This window comes from Apostichopus japonicus, chromosome 8 (assembly GCF_037975245.1).
Source record: "Apostichopus japonicus isolate 1M-3 chromosome 8, ASM3797524v1, whole genome shotgun sequence".
NCBI classification, from domain to species: Eukaryota; Metazoa; Echinodermata; class Holothuroidea; order Aspidochirotida; family Stichopodidae; genus Apostichopus; species Apostichopus japonicus.
Genome location: NC_092568.1, coordinates 23983084 through 24004033, shown reverse-complemented (window position 1 = coordinate 24004033; position 20950 = coordinate 23983084). Strand labels below are relative to the sequence as shown.

At 36.1% G+C, this 20950-nt stretch overlaps 2 protein-coding genes across 5 annotated transcripts in view; one reads left to right on the top strand and one right to left on the bottom strand.

Moving 5' to 3' along the window:
- LOC139971172 (polypeptide N-acetylgalactosaminyltransferase 14-like) overlaps positions 1 to 20950 on the top strand; it is a 154113-nt gene that overhangs the window by 36048 nt on the left and 97115 nt on the right. The window lies entirely within an intron of this gene.
- The window catches only part of LOC139971158 (uncharacterized), a 49860-nt gene continuing 30086 nt past the window's right edge, over positions 1177 to 20950 (bottom strand). For all 4 annotated transcript variants that reach the window (XM_071977393.1, XM_071977392.1, XM_071977391.1 and 1 more), the window contains one exon: positions 1177 to 14591. In XM_071977393.1, coding sequence (XP_071833494.1) covers positions 13675 to 14591 — 917 coding nt within the window. In that variant the 3' untranslated portion in view covers positions 1177 to 13674. The remainder of the gene's footprint in view (positions 14592 to 20950) is intronic.

The following is a 20950-nucleotide window of genomic DNA, read 5'->3' as shown; positions in this document are numbered from 1 at the left end:
TGAAACTGATGGCGGCCTTCACTGGTGGTCTAACAGTGTTGTATAAAGTAAACTAAATTATTGAGGCTGTATATTAAAAGGAATCTATAATATGAAAGTAATTTCAATGTGATTATATTGTGTTAAAAGTCATGTGTGTTTAGTATATATATATATATATATATATATATATATATATATATATATACAAACTTTCTACTTTCAAAAGTCTACTTAAGACCAATTTTTTCACTTGTTCTTTTGTAAATTAATTTACTTTCTTTGTAAAGCGCTTTGAGCAGTAACTTTTGTTTACTGATTTGGCGCTATATAAGTCTCATTTATTATTATTATTATTATCAAGGGCGTAGGAACCGGGGGGGCTGGGGGGGCGCCAGCCCCCCCGTGAAAAATGTGGAGGGGCGGAAGTATCATTCCGCCCCCCCACTTCGCAAGTCAAAAAACCCCTTTTTCATTTCCAAATGAGAAAAAAAATCTCTTTTGGAGCACCAAATTGCATCTAAGGCCAGGTGAAAATACAAAATTAAGTTTACAAAATGGAGTGGGTGTTGAAGTGTGCTATATTGCACCAAATTGCATCTGAGGCCACCTGGAAATGCAAAAAAATCCAAAGGGGAGGGGGGCACCCCCTCCCCTTAGACCCCTCCCCCAAGCCGGCCATCAGTCTTCAGCCCCCCCACTCAAAAGTAACTTCCTACGCCACTGATTATTATTATATATATATATGTATATAGATATATATATATATGTATATACATACAATGGTTGTATTATCATATAAACTGTGTTAATTACATTATACTTCATATTCCTGGTGTATAAGTTCATTACATACAAACAATATGGATGTTTTAATTATGAACATATTTCAATACATATATAGAAGTGTCAAAATTCACTTCTTTACATCCAAATGTGCATACAAGCCTGGTGGAGTATTAATATGATCATACTTCAAAATTCATAACATCTGTATGTTCATAGAAACAATGTAGAAGTATTAATATTATGACACTTCACTTCATAACATGAATATATTAATACAAAGCATGTAGAGGTACAAATATATGGTCATTCTTCACATTGTTTGATATGTGTATTTATTACGAATCATGTATGAGAATTAATATGATCATACAAGTTTACTTTGTTACATCAGTATATTCATATAACTTAACCTTCTGGAAGTATCATGAACATAAATTACTTAATTACATCAATGTACACACAAATCATATATGGAGTAGACTAGCTACTATATGATATAATTTGATATCCATACATCAGTAGAGACATTAATAAAACAATATGGAATCAGAAATATGTTTATTGACCAAACACATTCTGTAGATACATACATCTTCAGACTTAAGACTAAGCAAGATGTCATTATCAAATATACCTGGAACTATTCAAGGTTAATACCATGCAGCCTTAATAGGTCCTAGACTACACAGAAGACAGAAAATTCAGGACGTTATCAGTCATTCCAATATCTGGCTGCACTGGTTGTAACTTAAACATAAAATGAAGGGTTAAATTAAGAATGCAACAACATATAACATGACAACATTCAGAACGGTGACACTGTGCACTGCCCATCCTCGCTGCCATTTGAAAGTCTTGTATAGGCCTATTTCTAGTAGTATATACAGTTGGTTAATCTACGCTCCCCGACGTTGTCTCCATCGCATGTAACAAACACTCTGATATCAAATTCCTCCATAGTCATTTTATCTCTTGACGTGTTCAAAGTTTGAAGAGTTTAATATCAAAATTCTCAGGAAATTTTGGTTGAGCCATAAGGTCACGGGTCCGGTATGTTTTCGGTCGTAACCGTAGGCACTAACTAGAATGACAGATGTTTGGATTAGCCTGCACCCACAGGGGAATTAATCCGCTCAAACTCTTCCGAATGGAGTTACGTGACACGGTGACTCTGATGATCTGTCAAATTTCCTTGGTTTATTGAAGTGAATTAGGCCTACAGGTTATGAAATATGAAATGCATAGGAAATTTATCAGACAGGGGTTCAATGAAATGTATGAATTATGTAGCAAAGCCTGCTGCAATGCTCGAGATATTCAAATAAAATGATCATGTTGATAGATAGTGAGCCTGACATATCCAACCTATTGAAAGCTTCATTCGAAGTCGAACCTGCAAGTTTTACGGCAAGTTCACAAATTATTAGTACTAGGAGCAAGAGATAGAAAAATGTACATAGCCACCAACGAATGTGTGTTAGCAAGTCACTGTGGCTGTACCTTAAATAGCTTGGAAGATTGGAAATTTCTGGTTGCACCTCCGTGGAAATTTATGACAACCATGTTACTTTAAAAGTGAAATTTCTATAAATTGTGAAGAGTATTTCTAAAAATATATATTTTCAGCCTCATGGCTATAGCCATTTACATCTCCCTAAAGTTAACCAAAAGGCAGCTCGGGCTTATGGACAGAATTTGGTTTCTACCATCAGTAGGCTATAAATAGAGTTCCTATTTTAGACTTGCTCAAAGCCAATTGATGAATGTTTATAGCAGTGTCATAATGTGAGTCTGTTCAATACCCAGGAAATAATTTATCCTGTATCGCATAGCAAACTGCTATGTAGAAACAGGCAAATTGCTATTGTAGTGCAAAGATGCATAGCATCTTTGTACACAGGGATCATAATACTTCTCAATGAGATAAAAGTCAGGCCCTTCAAAACTGCTACAAGAAATTTGGACAATAAACTATTCCCTGTGACATAAATACAAAGCACATTCTACCCTTGCATAATTCTGATACAACCTAATAATGAGTGCTTCTTTTTATTATTATTTTTGGCTCTGATATAAATGAAATGAATTACCCACCATTATGAGAGCCACAGAATTCATGACATATTTCATGCTAAAAATGCCCCTCTGTCCCCAACCCCACCCTAACCCCACCCACCTTGACTTAAATACTTAATTTGCATTATCTTCCATAGATAGATTGTGTAATCATCACTAAACCTCCGCTATAAAGTTAACAGATATCTTCAGAGCCTAAATACCGATTGTGAATTCATTAGATATAAGAAGTACAATGAATTTGCAAGTCCATTAATTTGGGTTACCATTTGCTACACTGCTTGATCTGATGTCTGCATGTAGACAACCTTGGTGACAATTGAACTCACAGCATTGGCTACAGTAGATCAGTTACTTTCACAATTGCCAGAAAGTTGCTTCTATCATTATGAAGAAAGATATCATCCATTATTTTTTAATGATATGTAAATTTATAACATATAAGCTTTATGTACATTGGTTACATATGTGTATTGATGTGCTCATATGGTGTCATGATCCAAGTGTGCATAATTTATGCTATGTGAACTTAAATAATATATGTTGTGTGCTATATGGTATGTGTGCATACATTATGCATATTTATGCATTACATCAACACATGTTTGTATGTGTTCATATTTGATATGTGCATGCATATAATGTGTAGGTCATACTGTTCCATTATTGCTATATGTACATGAAACTATGTAAACTGACTTCATATATGTTATTAAAATATATATGTTTGGTGTTAAGCATATAATGTATACATCTATTACATGTTTACCTGGATGCTGTTTGCCATATACAGCCCTGTAAATAAGCTCTGAACTTTGTTTCAAATTTATCTTTGAAATCAAATTCATTGTACTTAGATTGAATGGTTAGACCTTATAAATTGACTTTATAAAAATTCCTTGCATGATGGACATCATTGCAGCATATATGTATATGTACACATCAAATTCATATTGATGAAATGAATGAATTATTAAAGATTGATAAAAGTGCATCTACTTCTTAAACGATATATAATGTTATCTGTACAATTGAAATTTATATTTTTCTTGATAGGAAAGGTCAATGGAAGACATATGAAAAATCTATTAAAATATTCATAAGCACATGATCCCTTTTCCCAAGATCCCTAATTTTTAATTCAGACGAAATATGAGAGGCGGGCGTATCCCCGGAGATAATGCCTTTAAGTTCATCTCGGTTCTGAGTTGCCATTGCACTCAGTTGCTACGACTTGAACCACCTAGGGATTGCACTCGTATGATCTAAGGTAATTACAGCCACTTGATTTCTTTTCCCAAAGGTAATCCCAAATTGTAGATTCGTGCATAGTTACATTAAGGGTCATCCATCAATCGCAGGATATCTTAAACGATGCAAACCAAAATGGATCAGTATAGATTCAGATAAAGTTTCCTGCAGTTTCAGCAATGAAATTTCTGATGCAAGGAATTGAAGATATTCTATTTTAATGTCGTGTCAAAGTAAAAGTGATACTAAATTACTATATGGAAGTGTTCATGGCTTTAATATAGGTATAACCCACTGGGAGGTGTGCCCCCCCCCTCCCATATCTCTCTCACCCCCAACCATGGATAAGAGTTGTTTTACATTTTTTTCATATTATGAAAAACATGAAAAATGTCTGTAACCATAAGTCCTCCTTATGTTACCTATCTCTTTTATTTTAGGTGGGGGAAAGGGGGGTATTTTAGGTGGAGCAAAGGGGGCTATATTTTATCAGAAACCCTATCTTTTGCAATTTTGTCACATGCAAATACCATATAGCACAGAAATGACAACGTCAACTCAACGGAATGCTTCTTAGGAGAGGGGGAAAAAACCTCATCAGTTATGCCTGGTTTGACATTTCTGCTCTGTTCAGGATTCACTTGATGAAGTCATTTCCTTGCTGCTGTTATCATGAGTAGATAGAATCATAAAATATTCAAACTTCCATGAAGTTGTCTAGCATTGTGCATTGTGGTGTTTATCATATGGTGCAGGGTAAGGTTACTAACTTATATGTCACCAGGCACTCATTCACAAATGTACAACTTTTATTTCTATTCATGAACCACTCTTGGAAGAGAAACTGTCATGAAAATGAGATTTTAGTTCAAACCAGTGATGACACATTCAAACTTAATACGAGAGGTTGTGTGTCCCATGTTTACAGGAACAGGGGTGTCGAGTACCTGGGGACAAACATATCACCAAGCACCCTTTGTGACGTCTATATTATGAATATGAGAATAAATTATTATGCTTCCCCTGTTTACCAGGGATACCTGAGACTGTAGCCCTCTGACCACCCTCTCATCAGGCCTGAGCTGGTTTCCTTTCACTCCAGGGGGAGGTGAAGGGAAGGGTAACCCTGAAACTTCCTGACATCAAGTTAAATTCACCGGTGTAGTCTAGACATTTGATTGTTTTTCGTCACAACATTTACAAAATCACTGTAACAATTTTTCCTTGTAACATTTTGTATATGTTTAATATTGGCTTTAGCGCATGCACAGAGTGCCTTCTGTAGTGTGTGTCTATACCAAATAAAAATGTCTTAAATTAGTTAAACTAAACTAAATAATTAAAGTTATCATCAAGAGAAATGGATGTTATAAGATAATTCAATGGTTAAAATCATTAGGGAAAAAAAGTGATAAATTGTGTCATTTTTTGTTTCATTCATTTATCACAGCTACTCCTATTTATCTCTGTTTATATTTCCTATAATGTTATATTTTGCATTAGTTTGTAACTAATGTGGTTACAACTATCTGGCGGTCCGAAGAAAATTAACGAGTTATTAAAACATTACTTACTATGTGTGCAGAAATATTTGAATGAAAACAAAACCTAGTGAAATGTATTTCAAACTTAATACCTTAATTTCTTTGTTCCTGCTGGAAATAATTTTCACAGCAATGATTTTCATTGGGTATTAGAATGAAATTCTGAATGCTGATGTTTCAACAGAGTATAAGCACAGTATAAGCACAATAGGCAGTTAAAATGTTAATGAAATGTGTTTGAAATTAAATCATTCCAAACTGTAGAAGTAAGGTGTTGGAAGGCCAGGCTATGCAGTGGAATAACCTGCAGAGAGGAGCATTTGGGGAAGAGGGGGGGGGGGGGGGGGAGGATGTCCTCAGCCACAAACTTTACATTGTGAATGATAACTATACCACCATGTTAACTCTAAAGGGGGGGGGCATTCTTTTTCATTAAAACTCCAGTGTTAAACACTGGCTCACTGCTAGACCCTGATGGCAAGATAATGAAAGAAATTACAAACCAGCGTAACGATCACACAGATCATAACTGCAGGGCTGAAGTAAAACTTGCTTTTAAATTTCACTTTTGAAAAGTTGCTTTTAAATTCAGTTCATAAATTTCTTTAAAACTGTTCAGGTTCACAGGCCTTCAGTCTAATATTCAAGATTTGATCTGGTAAACTATTAAATTATGAATGGGAAGTGAGAGGTGAAGAGATTACTGCCTCCTCCCACAAGTGACTTGATCTGTCTCTTTAGAAACTCTTGCAAGGAAAAGGGGGGAGGTGGGGGGGGGGGTGAAATGAAAATAAGCCGTCATTTCAGAGAGGGCCTGGTGTAGCATAGGGAGACTGCGTGTTATTCTGTGTATCAGGCGCGTAGCCAGGAATTTGCCAAGGGAGGGACGAAACTGTAGATTCGGCATTGCAAACTATCTAAGTGTAGCGCCACCATGGGTTGGCGCAAAGCGTACAAGAAAATTTTGGCTGAAAATGCCTCCCAGATCGCTGGGAATGGCACTTCCCAGGCCTTAAGTTGCAATGTTCCATCTTAGCATTTTCTCCTTTGAAAATACTAGCGATATCATAAAAACATAAAAAAAAAATTTAAAAATATGCTCAAGGGGGGGCGGCTGCCCCCTTCGCCCCCCCCTTGGCTTCGCGCCTGCTGTGTATACGTAGGTGGTATCTGGCTACAATTTCTGGTTCAAGGGAACAGAAACTGTTTGAAATAATTCCCTTCAAGCCTTATTATTCATCCATTCTTGACTGTCTAAATAACTTTTTTTCTCTAAAATTTGGCAAAGAATGACATGATTTTGTGATTATTACTTAAACACAAAAGATTGCAGAGTTAAGAATCGGTTGGTATTGCTTAATAACAGACTGCATTGGAGGTTCAGAGGTTTGCAAGATGGTGTAACCATCACAAGACATGTGCAGTCTTGCATGATGGTTATTTATATTTTATTCTGTGTTGGATGTTCATACATTTTTATCCATTTTTGCAGATCTTAACTGCAATTTAATTTCTAAAGTAACAAAGGAAATAATTGAAATGTTATTTGGGAGAAACAAAAGGATGTGTAATCCAAGTTATTCTTACAGATGTCTTTTGTTTTTCTTTTTTTCCCCTTTTTGATACTGTAATCGTACAATTATATATAACTATACAAAGTTCAACTATGTGAATGTTTAGTCCTTGAGAGAGAAAATGTGATAACTAAAAAGTTGTATGGATGAATGATAATAATGCATGGTTTGTAGAAGGATACATGTAATGGTGCTATTGAGAGTAAAGGTGTGATGTGTAATGGGAGAGAGACGAGTATAAGGATGGGATTTAGAGGAATAGATATCAGGAGGGGTGGGTGAGGGGGGGGGGGTTGGTAGGGGAAGCTCATTGGTAACTTATTATACTTTTACTTTTGCACAGTGGAAGAAAATGAGGGAAGAAATGTGTTCCGGTTGTGTAGATAAAATGAAATGTGTACAGCAGGTAATAAAGTTAGCACATATCAAACTAATACTCTGTTTTGTGTTGTATTCAATTTTTGTTCTGTCCACCTCTTAATCATAAACTCTATACAACTTGGATTTGATCGAATATCAAGCTCTGAGGATAATATGAAATGCAAAAAAGGAATGAAGAACTATTAATGGTTGATACTAAAAATGAATTTGTCAAATCAGGAATCTTTGAAACAGTAGCATCGCCAGGGGGTGACCTGGGGGGGGGGGTACGTGCCCTCCAAATTAAAATTGGGCCCCCCAATGCGATTTATAGTGTTAAAAAATACTCAATTCTTGAACAAAAAGTTACTTCAAGTTGCAAAATATAGCACCAGATAGCATCTAAGGACCCTTAATTCATCAAAAGTTTCTCAATGCTCCCCTAGGACGGCATTCACAAAAAAACATACCCCCCTAATTAAGTGCTGTGCCTTCCAAGATTGAAATGTCTGGCGACGCCACTGCTTTCAACTTCAAACAGAGCTTAACAAGCAAATCAAACGGGAAGCTGCTTTCAAATTGACAATATTTATGCAAATATTGGGCAAAAGGAGAGGAAAAAAGGAGAGGAAAATAAGATTGAACATAATAAACTCAGCAGACAAAATATTTTGTTAACAATTTATTGTTTGCTTACAATAAGTGAATGACATACTTTGAAAAATATAATGCTTTGCTTACTTACAACTTATTGATACAACTAAATGGCATAAGACACAATCCTTGTCTAAAAATATACATGTCTTCCTCACAAAACCATAAATTTATTTTCCTTATACTATGCAAAATATAACTTTTCTTTCTAGTTATTATTCTCAGACAGTTATAAATGCTCAGTTTTTTTTTTTTCGTTTTTTTTTTTCAAAACATCAGATGTGAATAAAATCTACAAAATATCTGTAAAGTAATACAGCTGGCTCTCAAATCCATTAATTATGAAAAAATAAAATGAAAGAAAAATAAAAGGAAAACATGAAGGAAAAAAAAGTTCAGAAATGCTATGATATGCATTATGAGGTGGTTGTCCTTTATGAAATTACTTTAAGCAACTTCAAGTTAGCAAGGTGTTGTAACAGTACAATCTCCCTACTGTGAGTTCCTTAAAGTAGTTTCAAATAAAGGATGGAACCATAACATAGAACTGATGTAAAACTCTACATGCTTGCAAAACTTACCAAAGTGGAACACACACAAAAAAATAAAAAAAATGTTATATATTATAATGATAATGATAGAGATTGTGAGAGGTGTTGCAATCTTACAATCTTCTCACTGTGAGTTTCTTAAAGTAGTTTCAAGAGAAGTGGGAACCATTATCTGTGATATAACATAAAACATAAAAAAATATAAAATAAACTCTTCTTCCTCACTTTTCAATTCTAGACTAAAATTACAAACTAGAACTGCATTTGCCTGATAATACGCAGTATTGTAGTGCAAGTAGAGTGCTTGCAGTATTAGGAAGAACTTCTCAGTTCATGGTGTTATGTTTTGATCGGACAAACACACCAGGGAGTATAGTCATGTAGGTACCTAACAAAGTGAGGGCGCTTGTGAGCGCCAATGACAGGCTCAGAATAAGTTGCCTACGCAGTTAGCCTCTGAAACTGCATATGTACAGAGACTATATGAAACTAAGTTTCAACGTCCAGTCATGCAGGTATTGTTCACTTGGCCAGTAATGCCAATATTGTGCCTGCACGCACACTACAATAATGATATCCAGCACAGTCAAATACAACTTGTAATTTTCTGAAAAAATTATGACTGATTTCACCCAGACTGGGGCAAAAGTACTCATAAAATGTTGAGAAATATACAGTAGTTCTTCAACTACTTCAATAAAAATACTGTCTGGCCTTGTCTTTATCTAAAACAACCTTTACTTTTCTCAAACACTCTCTGGTACTTTCTTCTTCTTGTTTTTAGAATGGAAGGTGCCAGTCAGTGTCAAAAAGATTTTTGTCTCATTTTTTGTTACATTGGTATTTTGAAAAAGTTACCAAAATACAACCAAATAGTTAGATTTGCATTTTGTAGACTCTTTGACCATGTAACTTAATAACTTAAACAAATAAAAAACAAACAATAAAAAAGGAAAAGGAGAAGAAAAAAACTTAAGAAAACTTAAAACCAACATCTCAAATCTGATCAAGAGAAAACTCATATCATTCTTTTTGCATCTGCACATCACAATATTCTTGATTCATTAAAATAGTTTCTTTTATCTGCCAAATGACAGCTGGTTTACCCAGCTAGAGGAAAATGCTCATGTTGATATAAAAGAAGAGTTTGTACTTTCATTCAGATGGAAAATAAACAATGACCGTATCGTGTCTCAACGGAAGCACACCTGACCCCCCCCCCTCCTCCCCCACAACACAAATTCCTGTAGCAAACTAAAACAATCCTCAGTAATAGTTCTGGGGGGAGGGTAGCAGTTTTTTCTTCCGGTTGCTTTCTATTAATACACGGAAGATAAAAGATAAATCAAAGGAACTAACAAAACCTTACCAACCAAAAACATCCATTGGTGCTTTCTAAAGAAGAGGAAATTAGATCCTAAAGGTTGCAGAGCCGCCTCCTCTCAATTTACATGAAAAGTACTTTAACAAGTCGGAAGCAAGTCAAGTTTCAAACAGTGTTACTTAAAGATATGGAAATAGTAAGAAATTCGGGGGGGGGGGGGGGTGGAGGGGATTGTGAGATATGTAAAACCATATCTGCATGTTAACATGATGTACCACAAATTTTGTAACTAAACTGACCTCAAACTAGTAACCTTAGTGAAGTAATTCTCCAAAACTCAATATGAGTTAATATTATTTTTTTGTGTAGTGAAGATATTCATATATAAATCAAGTGCTCACATAAACAAAGTGTTAAGTTAAAAAAAACAGTTGCTTATGAATTTTAACAGATATCGTGAACATGAAATTGGTCACCTGTACATACCTGGAAACATTAATAATGAGAACACTTATTAACAGTAGAAGTTATAACAAAGTGTCAAAGAGAAAATCAGGGAGAAAGTTAACTTTATGAAAATTGATTGATCAATCTTTAATTTTAACTAATTTAACAGATCTTCATTCATGTTTTTTTTGTTTTTGTTTACAATACCAAGGCACTTTGGTACTTACAATTAAAGTTACACCCAAAGTGATATAAAAACATTGGAACAGTTTAAAGTAGTTTAAAGTGATATAAAAGTTTTAACAACAAAAGAGAAAAGAGCAGATGATACACTGCAAAGATTTAAACAACAACAATGTTGATAATGAAACTCTTAAAACTGAAGACTGTGAATGGCTGGCTCTGTTTATGAGCTCTCTTAAATTTTATTTTTATTTTTTCAGTTTCAAACAATCACATGAAATGCATCTCGCTTTCCTTCCCTTCCCTTCCCCCCCCCCCCCCCCCCGAGCCCATCCCTCCATCACCAAAAGGATAGTAAGTTGTATAAGAATCACAGTACTTTAATACTTTAAACTGTTTTCTGTTTTCAAGTTATATATAAGAAAATGATCTAAACATTTACAAGAACTTATGTTAAGATAGCTACCGGTTGGCCATTGTAGTTGAGTTACTGCCGAGAAATGCAAACAGCATTCCTAAGTTGGAGAGGGGATCAGGAATGATAATCTTTCCTCTCTTTTCATAGCATATTACAGTTTAAAACTGGCTTTGACATGACTGGACGTACCTGACCACTAGGCAGGATAAGACTTCAATGGGATTTGATTGGATAGATAGTTGTCCTTCTTGTTGTGCTTATCACCTCTAATGTGAACTTACTTTTTTTAATTGGTATTTCTTTCAACTAAAACTTAGTTTCCCTTTTGAAATCACAACTCACCCTAATACAAAAACTGCTTTCGTGTAGATTCAAAATAACAGCACCACGGTATCACCACATATGATAACCAAACCTATAGCTTCCCTATTGTAATCATAACTTCACTGGAAAGAGTAAAAAAGCTGTATCTGATAGATGCAAATCATTAGATTAATTTCACAGCATGAAGTATTTCACTGTACTATAATATAAACGTTTCAGTTCCATCTCTGTAACCCATTTAGTGCAACGATAAGTAAACTTCTACAAGGTTTTTTAATGCTTTCCAGTTATGGCATAGTCCCAAGAAATATATTATTTCAAATACAAGTAATCTATCCAATATATCTATTTTGGTTTTCACAAATTGATGGGCTCAATTTATGGATAACATAAATTCAAAGCAATGTCAGTTCTAAATCTGGTTATTTAACGCCAGAACGATTGTTACATCTCCTATCACTTCACTCACATACTGTTACCTGTTGCCTTGCTATTTTATCTGCTACCATATGTTGTAACTTCTGTTCCATTGCTAGAAATTCTGAATTGGGATGGGGAGGGGAGGGATGAAGGAAGCACCAAATATTAATGAGGGTACACAGTATTTGTGTCCTGTAACTTTTTTTATTTTTAAGTTTAAGTTATGAGCCTGATTCCACTGCAATGCAATTTCTTACATTTTCTTACTGTTGCAATGCTGCTGGTTTGTATGTCAGAGTTTTGAACTACTGTTTTATGTTCCTCTTATTGTTATATCTTGTTCCTGGATATCATCACACACTCAGCTATCAGGTTACTACCACATCTGCTACTTAGCTTTAAGTTTCTGTTGATATGAGTGCTCTCTGAGTTATTCTCTGTTTTTCCAACTATTCAGTTCTCACTTCTGCTATCATACTTCCACCGATGCGTTCATTTTTGCTACCATGCTATAATGTTGCATAAACTCTTACTCTTTCTCTTCTAACATTTCTTACTTATTATATTTCTGCAATGATATCATCATTCTTTGCATTACACTCTCCTAATTCCCTTGCATAGCAAAATTTCTTTCATGCCATCAATTAGTGTTACCATTTTTATACTATCCTTCATGCTATATAAAATATGCCATGCCAGTATCATTTTAATTGTGAGATGAATAGACAGATATGCCTTCATACATTTCATACAACATACTCTGAAGATTCTTCAAACTTAGACACAAGTCCTGTCACAATCCAAATATTTATGATTTACATCACAGGAAAGAAGTATCATTATATATTTTCATTTTTTAGTTTATGTGATTTCTCTTCATTAAAATTTACAAGCATCTTTCCTGAAAATAAGAAGGAAAAATATTCTCCCCTTCTTATCTGTAAATCACTCACTTTTGAATCTCAAAATCATACAATTCAATTAAACAATCATAAATCTAGGAATCTGACAACCATCTGCAGAATAGACAAGAAATTAAATATGTACAAACATGCAGAGCTGCAGAAAATATTAAATTATATTATTAAAAAAGAAAAAAAAAAGTATGATGATTCTTTATAAATATGAACAACTTTAATACCATTTCAAAGTATTTTTCAAATCATTTTTCATTATAAATCAAAATTATAGACAATTGTTCTTATTGTGTACAAAATTTCCCTAAAAATTAAAAAATAGGGAAAAAAACTTATCCATCCTTCTTTTCTTCTTTCCATCGAAACAATGTTTCAACTGCAAATTGGTGGAAGCTGCAATCACAGTACGTTAAAAAAGCAGGAAAATTATAAATTGCAAATTTCCTCTTTTTCCAAAGTTTTCAACCGACTGACTTTGTGCAAACTGAATGACTGCATGTTCATGGTCCCCAGAAATTCTCAAAGTCTAACAGAAGATGAATTGAGAGACAAACCAGAAACTTCTGCAAGAGTCAAGACATATCTGATGGTTATCCATCTCACAATCTCTTAAACAACAGGAATCATTGTTTTTTTCTTTTTTTCTGTTGTGTTTTTTAGAAAACCTCTGTCATTATATTGAAAGTTTTCAACTCCTGTTGCAAAACATTCTTCCTTTTCAGCTAGTACCGATTACATCTCTGTGTCAATTTATCAGCGGCTTTTCACATTGCAAAACTTTTACAATATTGCTTCCAAATTTCTGAAACACTTCACCTTGCTCCCTCCTAATCTTTTGAAACTTATTTTCTCGTTATCCACTGTTACATCGGATGGAACTGGTAAACATTTGATTCCTCCTGGACCGTGCGGAGAGGGGGGTCCACCGGCGACACGGACCAATCGACTTGAAGGTCGGTCGGAGTTTGCAATGACCCAGCTGACAGTGGGCTGGTGGAATCCATCGGATTGCTGTCTCTAGTAGGTATGACCAACGGTTCCAGTTTCTTTTTCGCTTTGGTCTTTTCCTCTTTCGCTCTGACTGCTTCCTCTCGGTTTACCGCTTGTTCGATCCCTGCATTCCCATTCTTGCTATCCTTTAAGATGATATTCTCCACCAAGTTGCTGGCTTCAACCTCTCTATCGATACCACCTTTCTCTAAGGATGAAGCACCGGGTACGGGTGGAGACAACACAACTGCCGTGGGACTGGTGCACTTGCTACTACTCTTATCTGACGGAGCACTACCGAGGACTCCAAAATGTTGCCAATGTTTGACTTTTTCCCCAACGGACATTTTATTATTTTCCATGTCTTCTTCCCATTGTCTTTCTTCGACGGGGGGCTCCCAGGTACCAATAGGCCCCGATAGAGGGTCTAGATTGGGGGAGGGCTGCCACAGCTCACCTTCCTGTGCTATTGGCGACTCTGCTAGTATCTTATCCTCGGCCGTTTCCCAGTCTTCGCCTCCACTTGGTTCCCAGTGGTCCATGGGATTACTCACAGGGGAATGACACTCCTCCCCTTCACTGGTAGGGAAAAAAATACGGTTCTTATTCCATTCTCTGTTTGGGCCAAACCTTCCTTCCCTATGATAGTTCCTATTACCCCTTCCCCTTCTGATTCCCCTCCCGTTATCTCCGTCGTAGTTTCTGTTTTGCATTCCTCTTCCTCCTCCTCCTCCTCCGCCGCCATAGTCGTACTGGTGAGTCTGCTGCCCTCTTCCATTAAACCGTCCGCCTGAAAGTTAGATAAAACAGATCAAGATTTATATATTTGGCACACGTGCATCGAGTAGTAGAACCTTACAGCATAAAAACACACAAATCACAGAGATACGGGGAAAAGGAAATTTTTCCCCGTCGTGTAGAGAATGTGTGTCCATTTGCTTTTACGTCACATATCCCCAAATTGATTCAAACTAGTTCCTTTATAGTCACATATCTGAGGTATGTGTCACCAGTTCCATCTTTGCATAAACAAAGATTTATATGAGCAGAAAGACAGATATGGCAGTTAGAAGATGCCCAACCAATTGGTAGATGGGGGGGGGGAGACGGAGGGGAGGGGGTGAATAATGATGATTGGAACATGAAAACAGAGATCAGCGACTTAAGATTCCATGCTGGTCAGTCATTTGTTTGACTTTCAAAACTACTACAACTGGAAACAAGATGACACGCACGATAAAGTGACATCATCAGGAAAGTTTACATTTGAGGGAAGATTGGGAAAGGTTATCAGAAGATTAATTGTGCACATTAAAGGGAAGGAGAGAGAGGAGGTGGTGGAAGGGGAATAAGGACTTTTCGCAGGTGATGTGCAACGGGATAAAAAAAAGTATTCATAGCAGAGATTCATTATAAGTTATCATAAGTGAGAGAGGAAGTGGAGAAAGAGGTGATTGACTTTTAACTTTTTTCGTGAATAGCAAATAGCCCAGGTTGCCACATTTGTTTATGTGCGTTTTCTTTTGTTTCACCCATGACCACAGGTGGAGGTTGCCACAGGCTTTTTTTCTTCTTTCTTGCTAAGGGTAGTGGCATCCAGCCCTACTCAATTGGCAACACCACCAATCCTGTATTTTTCAAATTCTTTGGGAATATTAACAACAATTAAACATCGTCGGAACATGACATACGCAGACCCGATAATTACACCACTCATGATGAAAGGGAGTCTATATAATCTATCTGCACCTAATACTCATGCATAAGAAAAGAAGACTGCATAACACTTCATTTACAATGCAAAGGTTTTATTAAAAGTAAAAGCCAGTGTAGTTTGACACTCTGTATGGTTTCATCTCAAGAAACTTGTTATAGCAGAAATAAATTATCTCTTCAAGAATGAACTTCAATCCATCAAAATTGAACATTTGAATTTATAAGAAAATGAAAAATGGCTTCTTCAGTTCAGTGAACAGGGACGTGCTCATGAGAGGAAAGAGAAGTCAGTTTAAAGTTAAAGACACCAGCAGGGCCTTAAATAAACCAAAAAAAATATGGTAGAAGGATCACAAAGTTAATGATCATAAACATTGGTCAAGCTTAATTGCGGATGGTTAGTACGTTCTCTATATGATGAAGTCTATCAAATTTTTCTTGTTATAAGTTTGACAAGCTGTAAGTCTATGCTTTGATACTTAAAAAGGTTCAAATGGTTTTCTGGGGGCTGAAGTTGAAGTTTATAATAGACCTAAGTAAAGAGTTTAAAGATCATTTGCCCAGATGACATCACAGACCCATTACTGTGATCCAATTTCCTGGAGAGTAGTCAAAAGGTTTATCTAGTCAAAATGGAGTACATTCCATCACCCCTGTACCTCGAGTCAGGGGCGATATTTTGAAATGGGCTTTTCAACTAACAGTGTGGTGGTATACATTTCTCTTCAATATAAGTTTAAGATTGTCACCAGCAAATCCTTTTTAACAGATTTCTTGTTAATTCAGTTCTCGCTATTCAAGTAGCGCAACTTCATTCACAGCACTGCATGGTAGGTTGTAGCAGTTAGTAACTCCACAATTTGGTGTTTCAACGCTAAGATTGTGGGTGGGACCAGATGAGGGGGAGGAGGCAGGGCAGGAATTTAATAGATTTACCATGTCCACACCTTCTGTTTCTTCTTTGTTTTTGCTATTTTATTAATTTATGGAACACCTTCAAGGGCTTATAAAGACAACTAATTACAATGATGAAAAAGGAAGAACAACATTCATCACAAGATTTGAAAACCAGTACCCAGTTATTTGCTTTGGGTTGGGCTAGCAAGAGAATGAAAATGGAATTGCCAATCGGCATAAATGCTATATGCTGACAGTGTACAATATCTGTCAGAATCTAGTTGATTTGATTTCAACTACATTATATCCCCCCTGTAAAGGTAAAAAGTACATGCTGACAATGCAAGTATAAAAGTGTACACAAAGTATAACTATGCAAAAGAAAATATAACACAATGAAGACTAAAAATCCAGAAGGGTAATAAAAAAAAAACATTCAAAACTAACCATAAGACAGACAATATTTATTCTGTCTGTAAAGATAATCCTTGGAGGATAAATATTGACACTACTTGTATCAAATATTTAATTATTCTTGAAAACAGTACCATCTGGTTCTCATTTTATAGTTATTGATGTCCTGTCAATTCCCCCGGCCACCCGCCCCCATCTTTCTGGCGATAAACATCTGCAATTTTTTTTCTTTTCCCTTCCGTCTTTGAGAAGAAAGTACTCGATAATACTGCCACAAACTGAAAATATATAAAGCAAATGAATCAAGCATATGCCCAACTTTCATACACTTGCATTCCTTTTAATTTGATACATTGGTGCTATGTTAAAGTAACAAGTACGTCAGCCTCACACTCCCTAGCAAATACAATATTTTCCTTTAACATCAATCAGTCTATAGCTGGAATTATTGCACTCAAGAAAGCCAATTTTATGACTAAATGCACTACCAAACCAACTCATACTTTTACCAGTAGCATTTCCAGAGCGAAATAAAGTTTAAAAAAATCATCAGCTATTGAATGTGATATAGTATTGATCCTACAAATTTTGCCTCAATTTTCTCCTCCATTTCATGGGTATGCGCTTTAAGGAAACTAATTTAATGCCCCAGCTAATCAAAATCAGTAAATATTTAGAACTTTATGCAATCCACAGTAGGGATTTATCCCTTGGAAGGAGTTATTTTGAGTGCTTAAAGCCCTCTGATTACCTAGTGCTACTACACTAACCAAATGTTCTAATCATTCACCCTATGGGGAGAGTTCATTAATATAGTGACTGATTGATTTGCAATGGACAGCTAGCTCCCAGTGATGACTGCTCTATCAGGTCAAAAGTCGACTCAGGCAAATATAAAAGTGAATAATCAACAAGAAGCTGTTATCCAGGGATATTTGTTTTTTAACCAATATGTGTCTTTTACATGCCCTCATTTCCCATTCAATGATTCTAAGGATTTTCATGGCAACCATAAGACAGTGGGGGTTTAACAAATGGACAGAGATAAAATTAGAAAGGGATAAACTGAACAATAAGTGGTTTTATTTGCTTGTTCTATTTCAATCAATCAGGATCAATAACTTTAACCAGATGTTGTTTGCTGTGGACAGTTTGGTGTGAATCCATTAATCAGTTAAAATGAATTTTGAGCCAAGGGGCAAAGTCTGTTTTTTGTTAGCATTGTAATACGATGAGTATGTAGATCAAATAGGAATAGAAGACACCTGAGGGTAACACTAAGGGTACAATCTAGAGGGCGGCATCATCATCATCATCTTGGAGTAACAACATCATCTGGGGATATCAACATCATCTGGGAATATCAACATCCTTGGGAGTACCAACATCACCTGGATGTACCAACATCATCTGGGAGTACCAACATCATCTGAGGATATCAACATCATCTGGGAGTACCAGCATCATCTGGGAATTTTACCAACATCATCTGGGAATACCAACATCATGGTGTACCAACATTATCTGGGTGTACCAACATCATATGGGAGTACCAACATCATCTGGATGTACCAACACCTTTTGAGTATACTAACATCATCTGGGGATACCAACATCACCTGGGAGTAACAACATCATCTGGGTGTACCAACATCATCTGGGGATACCAACATCATCTGGGAATACCAACATCATCTAGGATCCAACACCATCTGGGGATACCAACATCATTTGGCTATACCAACATCATCTGGGAATGCCAACATCATCTGGGAGTACCAACATCATCTGGGAGTACCAACATCATCTGGATGTACCAACATCCTTTGGTGGCCATGTTCTTTCAAAACTGCTGTTTTACTTAAAATCCTGCTACTTGTTTAACGCGCCCCCACTACCTCACCTAACATGTAACAATGCATATGCTTCTCCATCTTTCTGTTGCAGAAAAAAACTTCAAGAAAGTTGACCCGCATAGGATAACTTTGGATGGGTCCTGACTAAAACTATCCAAGGTGAGAAAACAAAACATTCCACAAAATATAATTAAGATAGGTCATCACCACGGAGACCACATCAGGTAAAAGACTTGAAGAGATCAACAAACTGTGTGATGATTACTACATAGGTATGCCCGGAATCTTATTTACATTCCTATCTTTCACTAGCGAGATGTCGCTGCATTTTAACAAGATGTCACAGCATACCACTATGGAGATCAGTCCAGGGGACAGGTTTACTTTATTCTTTTTTTTATCTTGGTAGATATCTCCTTGCCACTCAGATGATTCTATGACTTTAATCTTCATTCAAATTACATCACAGTTATTTGTGTTAGTGAGATGGTAGGAATGTTTACATGTATGTATTATTGACTTTTTGCGTCGTACCACAGCGTTAGGGTAAGGCAAATTATTTTTAACGTTCTTAGTAATGACCTCCATTTAGAATCACTTCACTTCAAATTTCAAATTGACATCAAATTTATGTATTATTATTAAATTATAAAATTGCTTTATAACTATGCTGATGGCAGAGAGGTGGATGGTTAGCATGGAGAAGGAATTTTCACAATTTCTAATTGCAGGGATATCGGACTGCATACAACATTGACAAAATGTAGTTTTGAACTATTATGAGCATAGATTTGTTGATAAGTGACTAATAATTGGAAACACTGGGGGGGGAGGGGGAAGAGGTGGTGTTGGGGGGAGGGAGCTAAATCACTCTAATACAAGTCACTTATGTAACATTTTTATTATACTTCTAGGCAAGCAGGAAGCTGAACTCTCAAGATTCAACCTTTCTTATAATTTTATTCAATCAAACTGTCAGTGCATGCAAACCCACTATGTCAGTATGAGAGTAGACTGCATTGAATTATTAATGTACCCAATCACTCAAGATATTTTCACGATCCATTTAGCGACAAGCAAAACGAAGCACCTTATAATCATACCTTTGACAACGTATATCATGTTTAATAATATACAGGGTTGGCAGTGTTTCTTAACTACATGTATTAGCTGAGCCTGTCAAATGTATGTGACTCATGAATGTAACCTGTCAAAGTGAATATAACACACCGTAAAGTCCAAAGCGTACAAATCAACTATATGAGCTGGATAGATGGTGTTATATAAGATGTATAAAGGAGTGCTACCAAACCCTTCCATTGTCATTAATGTAAGCTTGACTTTATTCACGATATATTTGGCTTTATTCATTCAATCAAATTTGAAAAAAAAAACATTTCTTTCCCAAGGTACCTTGGAAAATAAAAATTACCAAAAGTTATCACGGGGCATCAAACTCTTTAAGCCAAGTTCGCTGACGTCTTTCTGAAAAATTAATTTTTGTCGCATGTCCATATTTTTTGGTGTCATGAGCAGACATTTTTCTTCGGTGGCAATCTAGTCACATACTGTATCTACCATCAACATACTATAAAAACAGCTCAATGAACTCAGATGTAGCATAATCAGAGATTCTCCAAGGAAATGCATCGGGTAAGGCAAGGTGACCATATTTTATTACAGGAAATCCGAGATCATAATATTTACCCCCCCTTCCCTCATGGTGACATCAAGGGTAAGTAACATTACTATACTTTAAAAGGAGGGCATTTTGAAGATCTCTCAGTGTTTTTGTGGTCCTATGTTTTCAAAGAAAACTGCATCCACCTCACGCAGAAACTAGTATTTTCTCCAAGAATAAAAATCCAATGCCGAAACCTTGAAGGTCACTGGTCTTATTAAAAGCGTTATTAAATAATAAGGCCTCGGAAGCCTGGTAATTTGTCACGTAGTGCAACATTATGATTTTGCATGAATTACAATGATTTGAGAGTTTCCTTTATCTGCGAGTCATGTGACTGAAATTTATGTTTGTAGCTCAGCAGTTGTAAACAATCACCACTTAGCCTAGGTTCAAGCTGTCTCTAGGGATGATAGGCCTAACAGGCAAAATTAAAATTGTTCGTGCCCTTTAACAATTTCGGGGACATTCCAGGGACTGTACCTTAAAATTCTGGGACATTTCCGGGGACACTCACTATCCCCCTCACCCGACCCGTTTTTTTTTTTATACTTTTTTTCCCCGAAGCCACGCGGCACCTCTGCG